This window comes from Pinus tabuliformis, chromosome J (genome assembly GCF_031772625.1).
Source record: "Pinus tabuliformis cultivar Carrire ecotype Pingquan chromosome J, CPIR1, whole genome shotgun sequence".
NCBI classification, from domain to species: domain Eukaryota; kingdom Viridiplantae; phylum Streptophyta; class Pinopsida; order Pinales; family Pinaceae; genus Pinus; species Pinus tabuliformis.
In genome coordinates this window covers 1,030,485,512-1,030,501,209 of record NC_142295.1, presented here as the reverse complement: position 1 = coordinate 1,030,501,209, position 15,698 = coordinate 1,030,485,512, and the positions used below count along the sequence as shown (strand labels likewise).

The following is a 15,698-nucleotide window of genomic DNA, read 5'->3' as shown; positions in this document are numbered from 1 at the left end:
GACAAATTCAACAAAGAGGTACTCTTAATTTAGACAATATATTAGTTTTATTTTAATTTTGAAATATATTAGTTTTATTTTATATTTTGAAAGACAAATTCAACAAAAAGGTACTATTAATTTAGACAATATATTAGTTTTATTTTAATTTTGAAATATAGTAGTTTTATTTTATATTTTGAAAGACAAATTCAGCAAAGGGGTACTATTAATTTAGACAATATATTAGTTTTATTTTAATTTTGAAAAACAAATTCAGTTTTATTTTAATTTTGAAAAACAAATTCAGTTTGGCTGTTTGGCCAAACACAAACAAAACTTCAAATAAAAATCCACAATAAATTTAAAACCTTATTTTGAAAGACAAATTCAGCAAAGGGGTACAGTATATTAGTTAGTTTTATTTTAATTTTGAAAAACACATTCAGTTGGGCTGTTTGGCTAAACACAAACAAAACTTCAAATAAAAATCCTCAATAAATTTAAAACCTCCTTCAATAAAAATTAACCTGCGGATTCATAAAGATACTCCACCAAAAAAATGATTTAAACCTCCTTTAATAAAAAATGAACCTGTCTATCCATAAAGATGGATCACCAAAAAATATTTAAAACCTCCTTCATTTAATAAAAATGAACCTGTGTATCCATAAAGATACTTCACTTTAAACCTCCTTTAATAAAAAATGAACCTGTCTATCCATAAAGATGGATCACCAAAAAATATTTAAAACCTCCTTCATTTAATAAAAATGAACCTGTGTATCCATAAAGATACTTCACCAAAAAATGATTTTGACATTATATATATGGCGCAAAATTATCATAAACTCATTTGTGAAAGCACACATTCAACATGTCATTCGATACTGGATTTAAATTACAGCCAAAACGACAGCTTTACATGGTTCACTTCACAAGTTGCATATCATGACTACAGATATTCCCACCATCTACTTTCTACTTTCTTCACATCCAGATATCATTTATTTCTGGCAACCACAAAACTCTCTAATAATCCCCAGGCAAATCTCCCAAAATTTATTCAACCTTCACATCAATAAGGTTCTGGCTTTTAGCTTCCTCGACCTTCGGCACGAACACCTGCAAAACCCCATTCTTCATTTCTGCCTTCGTCTCCTCCAGGCGGACATTGTCGGGCAAAATTATACGAGTGTTGTAGCTGCCTTGGCTCCTGGAGATCCAATTGTCCTTCTGCGACTCCTCGCTGTGTTCGCCTTTGATGACGAGGGTTCCATCCTCGATGCCCACCTTAACCTCTTCTTTGCTCAGGCCAGGCATGTCGAACCGCAGCTTATACGACTTCTCGTCTTCCATGATATCGTACGGGACTCGAAAGTTCTCCACCAGGTCCCCATCGGTCCGAGACGGGAAAAAGTCTTCGAACAGGCGGTTAACATTGTCCATCATCTGCGTCAGAGTTCGACTCGCGGGGAATGGATCCCATATGTCTGTAATTTCAAGAAAATGCAGAAATTACACTACCAAACATTTCAAATGAAGAGTCGAGTGAGGAAGAGCCTAAAGCGAAAAATAAAACCTTTCAAATATGGCATATTCTCAAACAAAATAAAGAGGATAAAAAAAAAATTAACCTTTTAAACAGAACAAGAAATGGCATATTCTCAGGCAAAATAGAGAGAAAAATAAATAAATCTATCTCTGAAATGAAAGCGAATGCATGTTCTCCCCAAAGGAGAAAAAATTGCAGGAAACTAAACCTTGAAAATAAAACAAGACCGGCAAGGTCGCCCAAAAAATAAAAAAAACAACAACAACAACTTCAAAATGAAACAAGAAATAAAGTCAAAAATAATGTTCACGGAAAATTGAGAAAACTTGAGCCCTTAAAAATGGATCAAGAACGGCAAGGTCTCAGGTAAAATACAAAATAATAAACTTTAAAATGAAACAAGAAATGGAAGGCAAAATTAATGTGAAGGGAAAATTTTGAGAAAATTTAAGCCCTTGAAAATGGATCAAGAACTGCAAGGTCGCAGGTAAAATACAAAAACATGGAACTTAAAATAATGTGAACAGAAAATTTTGAGAAAACTTGAGCCCTTATAAATGGATCAGGAACGGCAAGGTCGCAGGTCAAAAACAAAAACAAAAATGAAACAAGAAATGAAGGCAAAAATAATGTTTAACAGAAAAATTTGAGAAAAATTAAGCCCTTCAAAATTGATCAGGAAGGCATATGCATGGTTTTAGACAAAATAACTGAAACTTCAACAGTTACAAATGAAGCGGAGTTATAAAATACAAAGGAATGTCATCCAAAATAAAGGCAACATGTTCGCAGAAGTTTAAACTGAAATTGAAAACAATGAGACAAGCACAACATAAATGCGAAGGCACGTCCTTAGACATGTAAGCAAAATTAAAGAGCAAATTAAGGCAAAAGCGTTGCTCTGCGACCAAACGACAAAAAATTAAAATGTTAAAAAGAAGCAAGTAATGGAGTCCAAATCCTTCATACCTGATAAGCCAACGGGAGCGAAATTCCCCCTTCTTCTGAACGCCGGGCTCCGACGGCGTCTTCTCGGAGTTTCTTCAATATCCTTCTTCTCGCTATCTTGCACCGTCACGGCCGCCGTTGAAAGATTTTTGCTCTGAAAGGCCGAAATCGTCGCGGCATTTCTTAGACTTGATGGGAGGGTTTTGTCTGCTAATCTTTTTACGATCAGTCGGCCCGCCATTGTTGTGCTTCAAACAGAATCAGTAAACAGATAGCTTAGCTTATGGATCTTGGAAATGACACAAGTAGCAAGGTATTTTCGACGATAACCAGACGATAAGATAACGGGGGAGTGAAGCGCCAGTGTTTAAATTGCAGGTGAACCGCCATTACAGGAGGTGTCTAGAAGAAGAAAAGAGTGGCGATGTTTTGAGAACCTTCGCGAAAGTTACAATGCAATCGAGATGCCACGCACCCGGTAGGAGGATGCTTCTAGAGGGACACATAAAAATGCCTTCCCAAATTAATTGGGAACGAATGTTCCAGCGAGATCGGAGTGGCTTACTCTTCGAACCAATTATAACTATTACAATATAGTCATTGCCCATGACTTTGAAGCATGAGCATGTATCCTTATTTCGAAAGGAAAACAAACTTTTAATCAAAAAGAATTTTATATTTTAACATCTATTATATATGGATATGTGCATGGGCTATTCTAATATATTCATTTATTATTTATAAAACATTTTAAAATACATATAATTAAAATATGAGTAGATAGGTAAAATTTAAATCATAAATGAAATGGATTTTTTCACCTGAATCTAACAATATAATTAAAATACATATAATTAAAATATGAGTAGATAGGTAAAATTTAAATCATAAATGAAATGGATTTTTTCCCTGAATCTAACATTATAATTAGGTTCAATATAATTGGAAGAGAGTCCTAATTTTTTGTTATTTAAAATATTGTTTCCATTATATTAATGGATTTCACACTCTAAAAATTTTGGGATAATAAAATGTGGAGATTAAAATACTTAAACTCCAACTATTATATATGTGTTATATTAGTTAAAATTGATTGAAAAAAAAAGTTATTTCATCTTTTTAATAGACTATGCTTAATTAAATATAATGAAAAATTATTTTTTTTAATTTATGTTTATTAAAGTTTGAATTTAGATTATTAGTACCATAAAATATGATATCTTAACTACTCAATTATATTTTAACAAAATATTACTAAATAACATAGCACATATTTTCATAAATATATTATTTTATTTTTGAATCTTTATTTAATAATTAAATACATGTATTCAAATATCATTTTATTTTCAAATATACCTTGATGGGTGACTTAGTCTCGCACAACCATCGATGTAGAGGGATATATAGCACAAGTGATCCCCTTGATCACATCACAATGCTCAAGCTACAACTTGCATAATGTGGAGGGAGGGGAGAGCCAATGGGAGACTAAGGATCGCATAATGTCCACATGTACCTGGCACAACAAAGGGAGGAGGAATGTTAATGTTGTTGACATGTGAGCTTTATACAGGGTCATGCAAATTTACTCTAAGATGATAGCTCTGAAGGCGTGCCTTTAATGTGTTTAAGTTCCCAAAGCAATGTACTCCTCTTGCAACTGAAATTCGGAAAGCTTACTAATCTCACATAGCAGTTATAAATCACAGATGGAATGGCATCAGAATGTCAACAAAAACAACACTACTCACTTTGTAATTACAGCCTTCCAAGTTGACAAACCAAGCCCCCTTGGCTTGGTCCCTATGCATTTTCTCATCACGAATACCTCTCAAAGCCTCAACCCATGTTATCTTGCAAATGAACGAGGTCTAGTCACCTATAATGACAACTCATTCCTTTGCAGTTGCTTCCCATTTCATCCTTGTTCGTTTCAACTCCTTTTTGGCACTAATTTTCCTTACTCTACTCTTAGAGGTTCCACCTCGCACTCCCCAGCCAAGCCTCACCCCTGTTAATTATTGAAATATGTAACTAGTTTCGGTCTTCACAATGACATATGTAATCATGATTTTATGTATTTGATGTAATGAAAAAAAATAAAATTATTATAGTTATTCTTAAGGCATGGGTTTGCGTGCTCAATGGAAATTTATTTTTAGGTCAAACACTCTTTGAGTGCTTCTAGGGCTTGGCATTGAGTCTGCAAGTCATTTGAGTCATTGACATGTATGAAAAAACCTTTTGGGCATGTTACATATTGTAAAGAAAAATTATTTGAGTTAAAAATAAATTCAACGACCTTCCAAGACATTGTCAAACAAGTACCAGCAAGTCAGCCTACATGAAGGGACAAGTTGGCCTAAAGACAGCGATTCATACCCCTCAAAAGCCTATATATAAGAAGGAATTCGATCTCATTTGAACACGCACTCAAGAAAGTACGATCTCTTCAAGATAAAAGCTAGAAAAGGATGAAAAAGAAGAAGAAGAGCAAGATCAAAGTTTTGGGCCTCTCTCTCTCTCTCTTATGTTAGGGTTCCTACAGTTGTTGGGCAAGTCAAAGTGCTGGAAAACTGTTGGGCTGAATTTTTAGAAGAACCTGTTGGGTCGAAGTTCTAGAAGAAACTGTTGGGTCGAAGTTCCAGAAAAAACTATTGGGTCAAAGTTCCAGAAGAAACTGTTGGGTCGAAATTCCAGAAGAAACTATTAGGTCAAATTTCTAGAAGAAACTACTCGCTCAAAGTTACAAAAGAATCTGCTGGGAGGTCGAAATTGTAGAAGGATTTGATGGGGGGTCGAAGTTGTTGGAAGGATAACTCATCAAGGAAAGGTTTGACTTGGTCTTGGAGGGGTCTTGGTCAAGGATCATAGGTCTTGGAATTTGTCAATTGAAGGTCTATAAGAAGAGAAGAAATATTAGTGGGTTTTCCTCGTAGTTGGAGAGGTTTTTGCCCTGGCTAATTTCCTATATCTTGTGTCCTCTTGTCTTACTATTCTTTATGGTTTGGTAGTTGTTTGATGAAAATAATATTAAATATAATTAAGGAAAACATGAAGCTAATCAAGATAAGTAAAAATACATCACAAGCAATTATCATAGTAAGAGAAATCACCTAATGTTGTTGCCCATAGATTTCTCAACATGGTATCAGATCTAAGGTGACAAGACAAGAAAAGGCAGGTTGAAGAAGGATCATTAAAAAGAGTGTCAAGAAATTTCAAGACATCAAAGAGGACATTGAATCATTAAGAAGGATCCTCGAGCGTCGAAGCACTAGAAAATCATCTGAGAAACATCAAGAGTATCAATCATCAAGAAGTACTAGCCCTCTCATCATTTTGAAGAAAATAATTAAGAGCACCAAAGAAGACCTCAAAACCTTATCTCATTCAAAGAAGGGTTATTCAATTGAAGCATTCTTGGAAAGCTTACAATCTTCATCACAAAGGAAAGAAGACCTCAAGGACCCGACATCCAAAGAAAGACCCTACATTTGAAGTACCTTGGGAAGGCCACCACATTCTACACTATCATCCAAGGAAGCAAGAAGAGGCATTGTCATCATCATCAAGGAATCAAGGTGATCTCCCTCTCTTTGAGTCAAGGATCACTTTTGAAGGAAGACATCTTCATCAAGAAGACATCTTCTATTATCAACATCATCATCAAAATCAAGAAGGCACCAAGTTGAAGATATTGTCATCAAGGAGTATCTTCACAAGTAAGTATCTTTATATATATGTTTGAATCTATTAAAATGACTTCATTTTGCAAGGAGAGAAACAAATTGGTTGGGTCATCGAACTTCCTTTCATGGAAAAGAGGACAAATGTGATCCTCATACAGAATGAAGTTATTGGTCATATAAATGGTAAGGTCTCCAAGCCATCACAAGAAGAAGCTCAAGCACTAACAAAATATATGAAAGGGGAAATAAGGACTAAAAGGATTCTTATAGAATCCATCAAGGATCCCCTCATACCTTATGTATCAAAATTGGAGACATTAAAAGAAATCTACGAGAAGTTAGTAGAATTATTCTTTGTAAGCACCACTTGAGAAGTCATATATTTAAGAATCGAGCTATACAAGATGAAGATATCAAAGGAATAAGGAAGAGACTCATACTTCATGAGGGTATCAGAAATACGAGACCAACTACAAGAGTTGGGAGAAATAATGTTCGATAAATAAATGACCACAGTTGTGCTCAATGCACTACTGGAGGAATGGGGAAACTTTGTATCAAGCATATATGGAAAGAAGGAAGCCACCCCATTCAGTGAATTTTGGTCATTGTGTAAGATTGAAGAAAAGAGGTTGAAAGCAAAGAGCGATGTGGGACTAGGTGAACAAGTTCAACCATTTGCTGCCATGGCTAAAAGAAAAGGAAAGTTTGGAAAATTTGGTCCTTAGAAAAAGAAGAAGAAGGATATGTCGAAGATCCAATGCTATGGTTGTCAGGAATATGGGCATTACAAGAGAAATTAGCTGAAATTCAAGAAGGAAAACAAGAGGAATGAATCTCATATCACCAAACAAGTGGAAGAACCTAATGAGAAGAAATCTAAAGGGATAGATTTTCACTATTAGGGTTTCTCCAATGCATAGCAAGGAGAAGTAGGAGGTGAAAAGACCTCCACCATGACAGTCAAGGTGAAAAGCATTATGACGAAATGTATCGTAGTAGGAGATGGCAACATACTAGAAGCATACCATTGAAGTAAGAGCTCATGATATCATTATAGAAGCTTGAAAGAATAGTTGAAGTAGGAGTCTACATGGATGAAGCAGTCATCATATAAAGGAAGTAGCTCTTGGTAACCTCATTGAAAGCATATATAGTACATATGGTTGAAAGAAATTCATCTAGCATGATAGAAGGAATTCATCATACATCATCATCATGAAAGGAGCATTTGTCGAATGAGGATAATCAAGATCCTCTATTGGGATCTTCATTAGAAGGTTTGCCTCTACTTGGAAGAAGAAAGTGTCTCACTGATCATTCCACCTCTATGGGATACATTTTTTAGAAGGATGATGATATGGTGACAAAGGAGTACAACAAGTCAAGATGATTGAAGTACTCTCAATCTAGGAAAGGAAGTTATTGAAGGAATTCTAGATGACCAAAAGGAGAAAAGATGTATGTATATATTTGATAGATTAAGTCATGTCATCATATAGTTGCAAACAACATGGGAAAATTCTCTACCTCGTGAGCATGATCAAGGATCTCTTCCTTTGAAAAGATGCATGAAGGCATGGTTCACATATTGATAAGATGAAATCGAAATAATATGTCCTCATATGGAATATGAGATAGTTGACAAAGATGAAGGAAATATGGATGGAAAGTTCAAGGGAAGAAATATGTGAATAAAGAAAGAAGAGATCATGAAAGATGTAAATATGGTCACGTAAAGGGAATTCAGCATCCGATGACTAGAAGAATTGATCATGACATCTCCTTAGAGAGAAAAACCATGATAAGGTCTGTAAAGAAAAGAGACCATTAACATATGAAGTCTTAGATATTTGTTTATGAATGTGAAAGATGTCGATGTTGTAAGAAAGCAAGATGTCATGATGAAATGCCATAACAAAAGGTAACTTTGATTTGAAGTTCATTTTTTATTTTTGAACAACATCTGGATGGATTAATACAGGGCCATCTAAAAGGGATTTGTAGTTGTCACCTACAACTATCACTCTTGAGATTGGATGAAATATCCTGAACATGACATAGAAAAGGTAGCCATATGAAGAAAAAATAGATGTGAACTAGAAGATCACTTTTAGATGAAAAGAAGGATGGCATGACTGATTTGGTTCGTGAAAGTGATGGATGTCCAATGCTCTATGAAACATAAAGGTTCCATAATGAAGAAGATGAAATTCATGACATCGAAAGGAGGAGCACTACTAGCAGCTGAAGTTACCATGATATCCACCAAAGAGTTGTTGTTGGAAACAAGTCCTTGATTAAGAGGGAGCTTGGGCAAGTCCCTGGTTAAGAGGGAGCTTGGGTACATTCCTTTTATAGGAATGGGTTGGTCCTCCCTAGTTAAGAGGGAGTGACAGATATGATTCTCTACTTCATGTGTCATGCACTAGACTAGGACTAACAGCCGTAAGTTTGAGTGAAGGCCATGAAGAGAGGTAGACACATCATTCTTGTCTTCATATCGTGAAGAAAGAATGTAGGATTGGGTAAAGCATATGGAAATGATCTAAATTTAAACAAGAACGCAACAAATTACAGATATAACCATAAATACAGAGATGCAGCAAAAATAACACTTCCTTTCATTAATATCAAATAATGAAATATGTTGACAAACATAATGGAAATGAGACTAGCTCAGACGATTGTAGCTTATCTCTTAGAAGAGATGTGGCGGCTACATGCCTCTGAACTGAGTTACAATGAGGCTCAAGGGCCTTTTTATTATTGAACAATAAGAGAAAACCCTAACTCGAGGAGATGTAACACCAAGAGTTTATGGGCCCCGTTGGGGTTAGTTGGGCAGCCAACTTCCCAGGGTCGTAACTTGGTCATATTATCTATGTTTGACGTGCATGATACCTCATTGGAAAGATCTCTCCGAGGAATACAACTGAAAATGCGATTTCAATGAAATCACCCAAAGGAATATTGCCAAAAAAACGTCGTTTAGGGCCTCAAAACAGCTCCGGAAGTTCAGGACCCGAAAAACTGCCAAAAATAGTAAATTGTGCTACAATTAAGGAAACATAAATAAATAAATAAAAATAAAAATAAAATAAATAAATAAATAAAACAAAAAATAAATGAATAAATAAATAAAATAAAATAAATTGACAGAACAATGGTGGGGGTCCAAGTGGAATAGGCGGGTGGCCACCAATATCCACCTGGATCATTCCTCCCCCCTTAGGAAGCAATGGTCTCCATTGCGTTGAGTTCCTCCATGAGATGAGGAAACTTCTGCTAAACTTGGTCCCTAGTGAGCCATTTTCCTTGGTGCAAGAGTTGGCCAGATTTGACAACTCGATACAGTTGGATCTTCTGCTGGCGAGTGTTCTTGATATGTGTGTCCATGATCCGATTAGTTGCAGCTTGTTCCATGCAGTCTAGATTTAACTCTGTTGGTGTGAGTTGTTTTGCAATGTCGGATGTGTCCAGTAATGGTGGAAAGTATGGCCAAAGGCGATCCACATTGAACATTGGGTGCAAGCCAAGGAATGGGGGAATGCTGAGCTCAAAAGCATTATCTCCCACAACCTTGGTGATGGTGTATGGCCCATATCGAAGCAGGCGAATCTTGCGGTGGGGCCCAGCGAGGCACTCCTTCTGCAAATGTAGCCAAACTTTTTTGCCCACCTGGAACTTGTGTGGCACCCAATGCTGATCATGTTGTTGCTTGTACTTAGCATTGGCTTTGTCCAATATGTCATGGACCTGTTGGCGGATGTGTTGAATGTGCTCAATGAAGTTATTTGCCTTGTCGGCTTCGGACTGGACATGAGCCGAATCTGCCTAAGTAGCTGCAAATGGTATGGCCACATCAATGGGACATAGTGGCTGGAATCCCAAGCCCACCTGAAAAGGGTTGTGGCCAGTCGAGTTGTGGAGAGCTCGGTTGTACCTGCGCTGGACATAGGGGAGGCTCTCATCCCATGTGTGTGGATGCTTTGAGTTACACATGCACAGAATGTGTATGGTCATCCTGTTGACGACCTCTATCTGACCATCAGTTTGGGGATGGTAAGATGTGGACTTAGTGAGCTTGGTGTCCAGCATCGACCAGAGACTGGACCAAAATGTACTGAGGAACCTGCTGTCGTGATATGATATGAAAGACTGTCGGATCCCAAAGTGTACCCACACTTGTTCAAAGAAGAGTTTAGCAGTGAGTTCTACTGTGATAATCTTCTTACAGGCTGCCATAATGGCCATCTTTGAGAATCTATCGAAAACCAAAAAAAAAAGTCGTTGCCATGCTTAGTAGAAGGAAGGCCTAATATGTAATCCATGGAGATGGATTCCCAAGGTCGACTAGGGGTAGGAAACGGAGTATAGACACCTTGCTTCTTGATGGTCGGTTTGGCAATGGCACAGGCAGTGCAGGATCTAATGTATTTCCCGACATCCTGTCGAAGATTCGGCCAATAGAAATACTTTTGCAGTACTGCCACTGTTTTCTCGACCCCGAAATGCCCAACGGCCCGACTATAGTGCGCTTCCTAAATCATCTTCGCACGCTCACTTGAAGGAACACAAAGATGTCCCAGGTGGCATAACAGAGCATCCTGGAGGTGAAAATATGGAACTGGTTGACCCTCCAAGAGCGTATGGTATGTGTGGTCGAATTTTGGGTCGCTTTTGTAGAGAAGTGGTTAACCAGAAGTCTCGTGCCCACAAGAGTTGAGCATGGTAATTAACGCCATGATTGGTGGTCAGCTGAGGCAATCTTCAACATTATTTGCGTTGTCCTTCTTGTACTTGATATTCAAATGGAACTATTGCAGGTATGTGGACCACTTCTGATGGCGATCATTCTGCAACTTCCCTTGCATATGTATGAACTGCAGGGGTCGGTGTTCTATGTGGATGATCGTTTCCTTCCCCAAAATGTAATGCTTCCATTGTCGGCAGGCCTACACAATGGAATACGTCTCTTTGTCATGAGTGGGATACTTCCGAACTGTGTCTGAAAGTGTCTCACTGTGATATGCCACTGGATGCCCCTATTGATTAAAGACTGCCCCAATAGCATAGTCAGAGGCATCTGTCTCGATCTCAAATGGTTGTTGCAAGTTTATTAATGTGAGCAGTGGTGCAGAGTAGAGGCAATGTTTCAACTCTGTAAATGCCTTCTGTTGAGATCCAGATCAAAATAATTTTTCTTTCGCTCCTCCTTTAGTGACTTGACTCAAGGACCAAGTGATATGAGAGAACCCCAACATGAACATGTAGTAGAAATTGGCAAGACCCAGAAATTTGCGGAGCTCTGTCAGAGTGGTTGGGGTTGGCCAATCCTGAATGACTTAGGTCTTGGCTAGATCCACATGCACCCCTCGTTCATCAATAATGTATCCTAGATACTGAACCTGGGTCATGCCAAAAGTGCATTTCTCCAAATTAACACACAACTTGTGTTGTTTCAGTGTTTGGAGAACCTGCCAGATGTGGTGGAGGTGCTCTTCCCAACTCTGGTTGAAGATCAGGATGTCATCCAAGTATACCACTACAAATGAGTTGGTGAATGGCCACAAGATGTCATCCATCATCCTCATGAAGGTCGTAGGAGTATTCGTCAACCCGAAAGGCATAACCAACCATTCGAAAAGGCCCTCCTTGGCTTTGGAGGAAATATTCCACACATCAGAGGGTTCGATTTATACCTGATGATATCTGGACTTCAAGTCGATCTTGCTGAATATTTTTCCCCCTTGAGTTGGTCCAGAAGGTCATCAATCCGTGGGATCAGGTACCTATTCCGAACAGTGATCTTGTTCAGCGCCTGATAGTCAATATAGAGTCTCCAAGTCCCATCCTTCTTCTGTACCAACACGATCGGGCTCCCATAGGACGATGAACTCGGCTGAATGTGACCTTTCTGCAACAGCTCCTGAATTTGCCTCTTGATTTCATTGTTCTCCAGAATGGAGCGCCGATAGATCGGTCCATTGGGTAACGGAGCACCTGGGGTCAAATTGATGGAGTGCTTGACCTGATAGTGCAGAGGCAACCCTGTGGGGGAGGTGAAGATGTCCTTGTTCTCCTCGATGACCTTGTCCATTTGTTGTTGTCTTGTGGAGGGGCCCTGTCTGGAGGTCGTGGCCACCATCTTCTTCTTTCCTTGAGGGAGTATCATCAGGAAAACAAATTTCTCAGTTTTTGAAATGAGCTTACTGCGTTGTTTTGCAGTAACCAGAGAGATGGCGGTAGGCGACGCTACCTCTGGGATCCTGTACAACTTATTTCCCAATGTAATAATAACAACGTGAGGCCTTGACTCATACACAGCGTGTCACTTCCACAAGTATAGTTGGCCTAATAATACATCACAAACATCAAGGGGAGTAACGTCACATAATACCTCATCCATGAAGGGCTTGATGTTGTATGGAAGGCGGCATTGTTGGCTCATGCGCAGATCTTTTCCTTGGTGAAGCCACCTGATGGTGTACGATTGTGGGTGTGTTGTGGTTGGTAAGCCCAACTGCTTCACGATGTCTGCTGCAATGAGGTTCTTTTGGCTCAAGTTGTCGGCAATGAACTATAGCGGGGAGCCCTTTACCCACATCTTGGAGTGGAAGAGATGCTTCTCCTCCTCTGGATCTTCGGGTTTCTCCTTCTGGATCTTTGTGGTGGCGACGGTGGCGTTGGGCTCCGCATCAATAATCTGCTTCCCTTTGTCATTCCCCTTGTTGGGTTCTGACTTAGAGTCAGAGCATGCATCTAATTTTGAAGCCTTTAGCTTGGCCACCAGTGACTGCTTGGACCGACACTCACTTGTGTTGTGGGTGGAGCTCTTATGGAAATCACACCACTTTCATGTGTCCTTCTTCGTCTTTGCAGAGTTGTCCTTTTCTTGTGGCCTTGGCGTGTTTTCACGGGTCATCCCACCTTAGTTTTGTCCTTTGTTTTGTGGTTTGGGGTCACCTTTCCCTTGCTTCGGATTCGCAGATCCAAAGTCTCGCTTCTTCTGTTTAAACTTATGCTCGATCTTGACAGCGTATCGGTACGCCATGCTGAGCGAGGAATGTCCAGGAACTCCATCTCGTCCTGGATTTATCTATGCAGGCAGTCGCGGTACTTGAGTACCAAATGTTTCTCAGAATCCTTGATACCCAAATTTGTGCAAAGGGTATGAAAAACATTGGTAAACTCTGGCACATCTTGGTCCCTTCCCTGCCACAGCATGGTCCACTTTATGTATTTGTCCTCGTAGCTCTCAACAGGGTAGTACTACTCCTTGATGGCGTCACGAAATTAATTCCAAGTGGGAGCGGTTGAAAATAGTGAGGTCATACTATCATCCTTCTGCTACCAGTAGGCTTCCCACTAGTCCTTGACGTGGGGGTGGCTTTGAGAAGAGAAAAAGTAATCTTTTCCTAGCTGGAAAAATCATGAACAGAAAAATCCTTCTAGCAGACTCAACCATTTATCTACGGCGTTTGCATCTATTTAGCCCTCAAATATGGGAATGTCAAAATTTACTTGTACCTTAAAAGGTGTGGAGCCTCCAGAGTGGCTGTTGGATGTGGATGCGCCGTCTATGGGCAACCATTGAAGGATCTGGGAAAAGTTATCCATCGTCCCGTTCTTTTGTTTCTCGAGGGCCTCCTCGAACAATATTTTGATAGGATCTCCTTCTCCCTCATCTTTCTTTTCTTCCCCCATGGGAGGCTGTTAGGATTTACGAGGTTGGTCTTGCAAAGGTTCGCCAGTTCGAACCCTAACTCCTTATATCCTAACCTCGTTGGGGACATGCAAAGAAAAAAAGAGAAAGAGCAGACCACTCTGACAACACTGATCCGAATTTAAACAGGAACACAACAAATTATAGACATAACCATAAATATAGAGATGCAGCAGAAATAACACTTCCTTTCATTAATATCAAATAATGAAATATGTTTACAAACAGAATGGAAATGAGACTAGCTTGAGTGATGGTAGCTTATCTCTGAGAAGAGATGTGACGGCTACATGCCTCTAAACTGAGTTACAATGTAACACCAAGAGTTTATGGGCCCCGTTGGGGTTAGTTGGGTAGCCAACTTCCCGGGGTCGTAACCTGGTCATATTATCTCTATTTGACACGCATGATACCTCGTTGGAAAGATCTTTTTGAGGACTACAACTAAAAATGTGATTTCAATGAAATTGCCTAGATTTAATATTGCTAAAAAAATGTCGTTTAGCGCCTCAAAATGGCTACGGAAGTTCAAGACCTAAAAAACTACCAAAAATAGTAAATTGTGCTACAATTAAGGAAAAACAAACAAACAAAAACAAACAAACAAACAAACAAACAAAACAAACAAACAAACAAACAAACAAAACAAAACAAACAAACAAACAAAACAAAACAAACAAACAAACAAAACAAACAAACAAACAAAAACAAAACAAACAAACAAACAAAAACAAAACAAACAAACAAACAAACAAACAAAAATAAACAAACAAACAAATAAACAAAAAAAACAAAAACAAAAACAAAAACAAAAAAACTGACGGAACAATGGTGGGGGTCCAAGTGGAATAGGCGGATGGCCACCAATATCCAAACCAATACTCTTTGAGGATATTGAAGGGCATCCAAGATAAGAGTAGTCAAAGAGGACCGATATTCTTTGAGGACTGGGAATCCAATATAAGAATAGTCCTGAAAGGACATACCCAGTGAACACTCGGGAGGGGTATGTACCTAGAGAGACAATGATGATGGTGTCTATCAGTTATTTGTCTCGCCAGCATTGCACTCTGATCTTGTGGAGAGATAGAGTTGTTATTCAATGCCTTGCTATGTGAAAACGTTGGTTGATGTGATGCTCTAAGATGGCTTACTAACGTGACTCTTCTTATGAGAAAATATTCAAATTGAGAATGTCCAAGTACCTTGTGTGGATTATGAATACCTCCCTAGTTAAGAGGGAGTCTTGAGAGATGTAACTAGATTCGGTATTCATAATGACATATGTAATGATGATTTTATGTATTTGATGTAATGAGAAAAATAAATTTATTATTGTTATTCTTGAGGCATAAGTTTCATGCTCAAGGGAAATTTATTTTTAGGTCAAGCACCCATTGAGTGCTTTTAGGGCTTGTCATTGAATCTCCAAGTCAATTGAGACATTTCCATGTATGAAATACCATTTTGGGCATGTTACATATTGTAAAGAAAAATGATTTGAGTCAAAAATAAAGTCAAAGACCCTCCAAGACCTTGTCAAACAAGTAGAATAAGTCGGCCTACATGAAGGGACAAGTCGGCTTAAAGATAGCAATTCGTACCCCTCAAAAGCCTATATATAAGAAGGAATTCAACCTCATTTGAACACACACTCAAGGAAGTTCGATATCTTCAAGATAGAAGCTGGAAAAGGATGAAAAATAAGAAGAAGAGCAAGATCGAAGTTTTGGGCCTCTCTCTCTCTCTCTTATGTTAGGGTTTTTACAGTTGTTGGGAAATTCAAAACATT

At 38.5% G+C, this 15,698-nt stretch overlaps 1 protein-coding gene across 1 annotated transcript; it reads right to left on the bottom strand.

Annotated features, from left to right (window-relative positions):
• Window positions 1-892: 892 nt before the first annotated feature.
• Window positions 893-2,969, bottom strand: LOC149230376 (small heat shock protein, chloroplastic-like). The gene is made up of 2 exons (XM_089378954.1): window positions 2,504-2,969; window positions 893-1,472 (listed from the first exon to the last, which is right to left on the bottom strand). Exons 1-2 carry the CDS (start codon window positions 2,721-2,723, stop codon window positions 1,042-1,044), a joined length of 651 nt encoding a protein of 216 aa, XP_089235080.1. The 5' UTR covers window positions 2,724-2,969; the 3' UTR covers window positions 893-1,041.
• Between the last annotated feature and the right edge of the window lie 12,729 nt (window positions 2,970-15,698).

Bases quoted from the DNA above. Each gene is read 5' to 3' on its own strand.
- LOC149230376 (XM_089378954.1), bottom strand. From the start codon at position 2,723: ATGGCGGGCCGACTGATCGTAAAAAGATTAGCAGACAAAACCCTCCCA. The intron at 1,473-2,503 runs GTATGAAGGATT...TTGAAATTACAG, and splicing joins CGCTCCCGTTGGCTTATCAG to ACATATGGGATCCATTCCCC.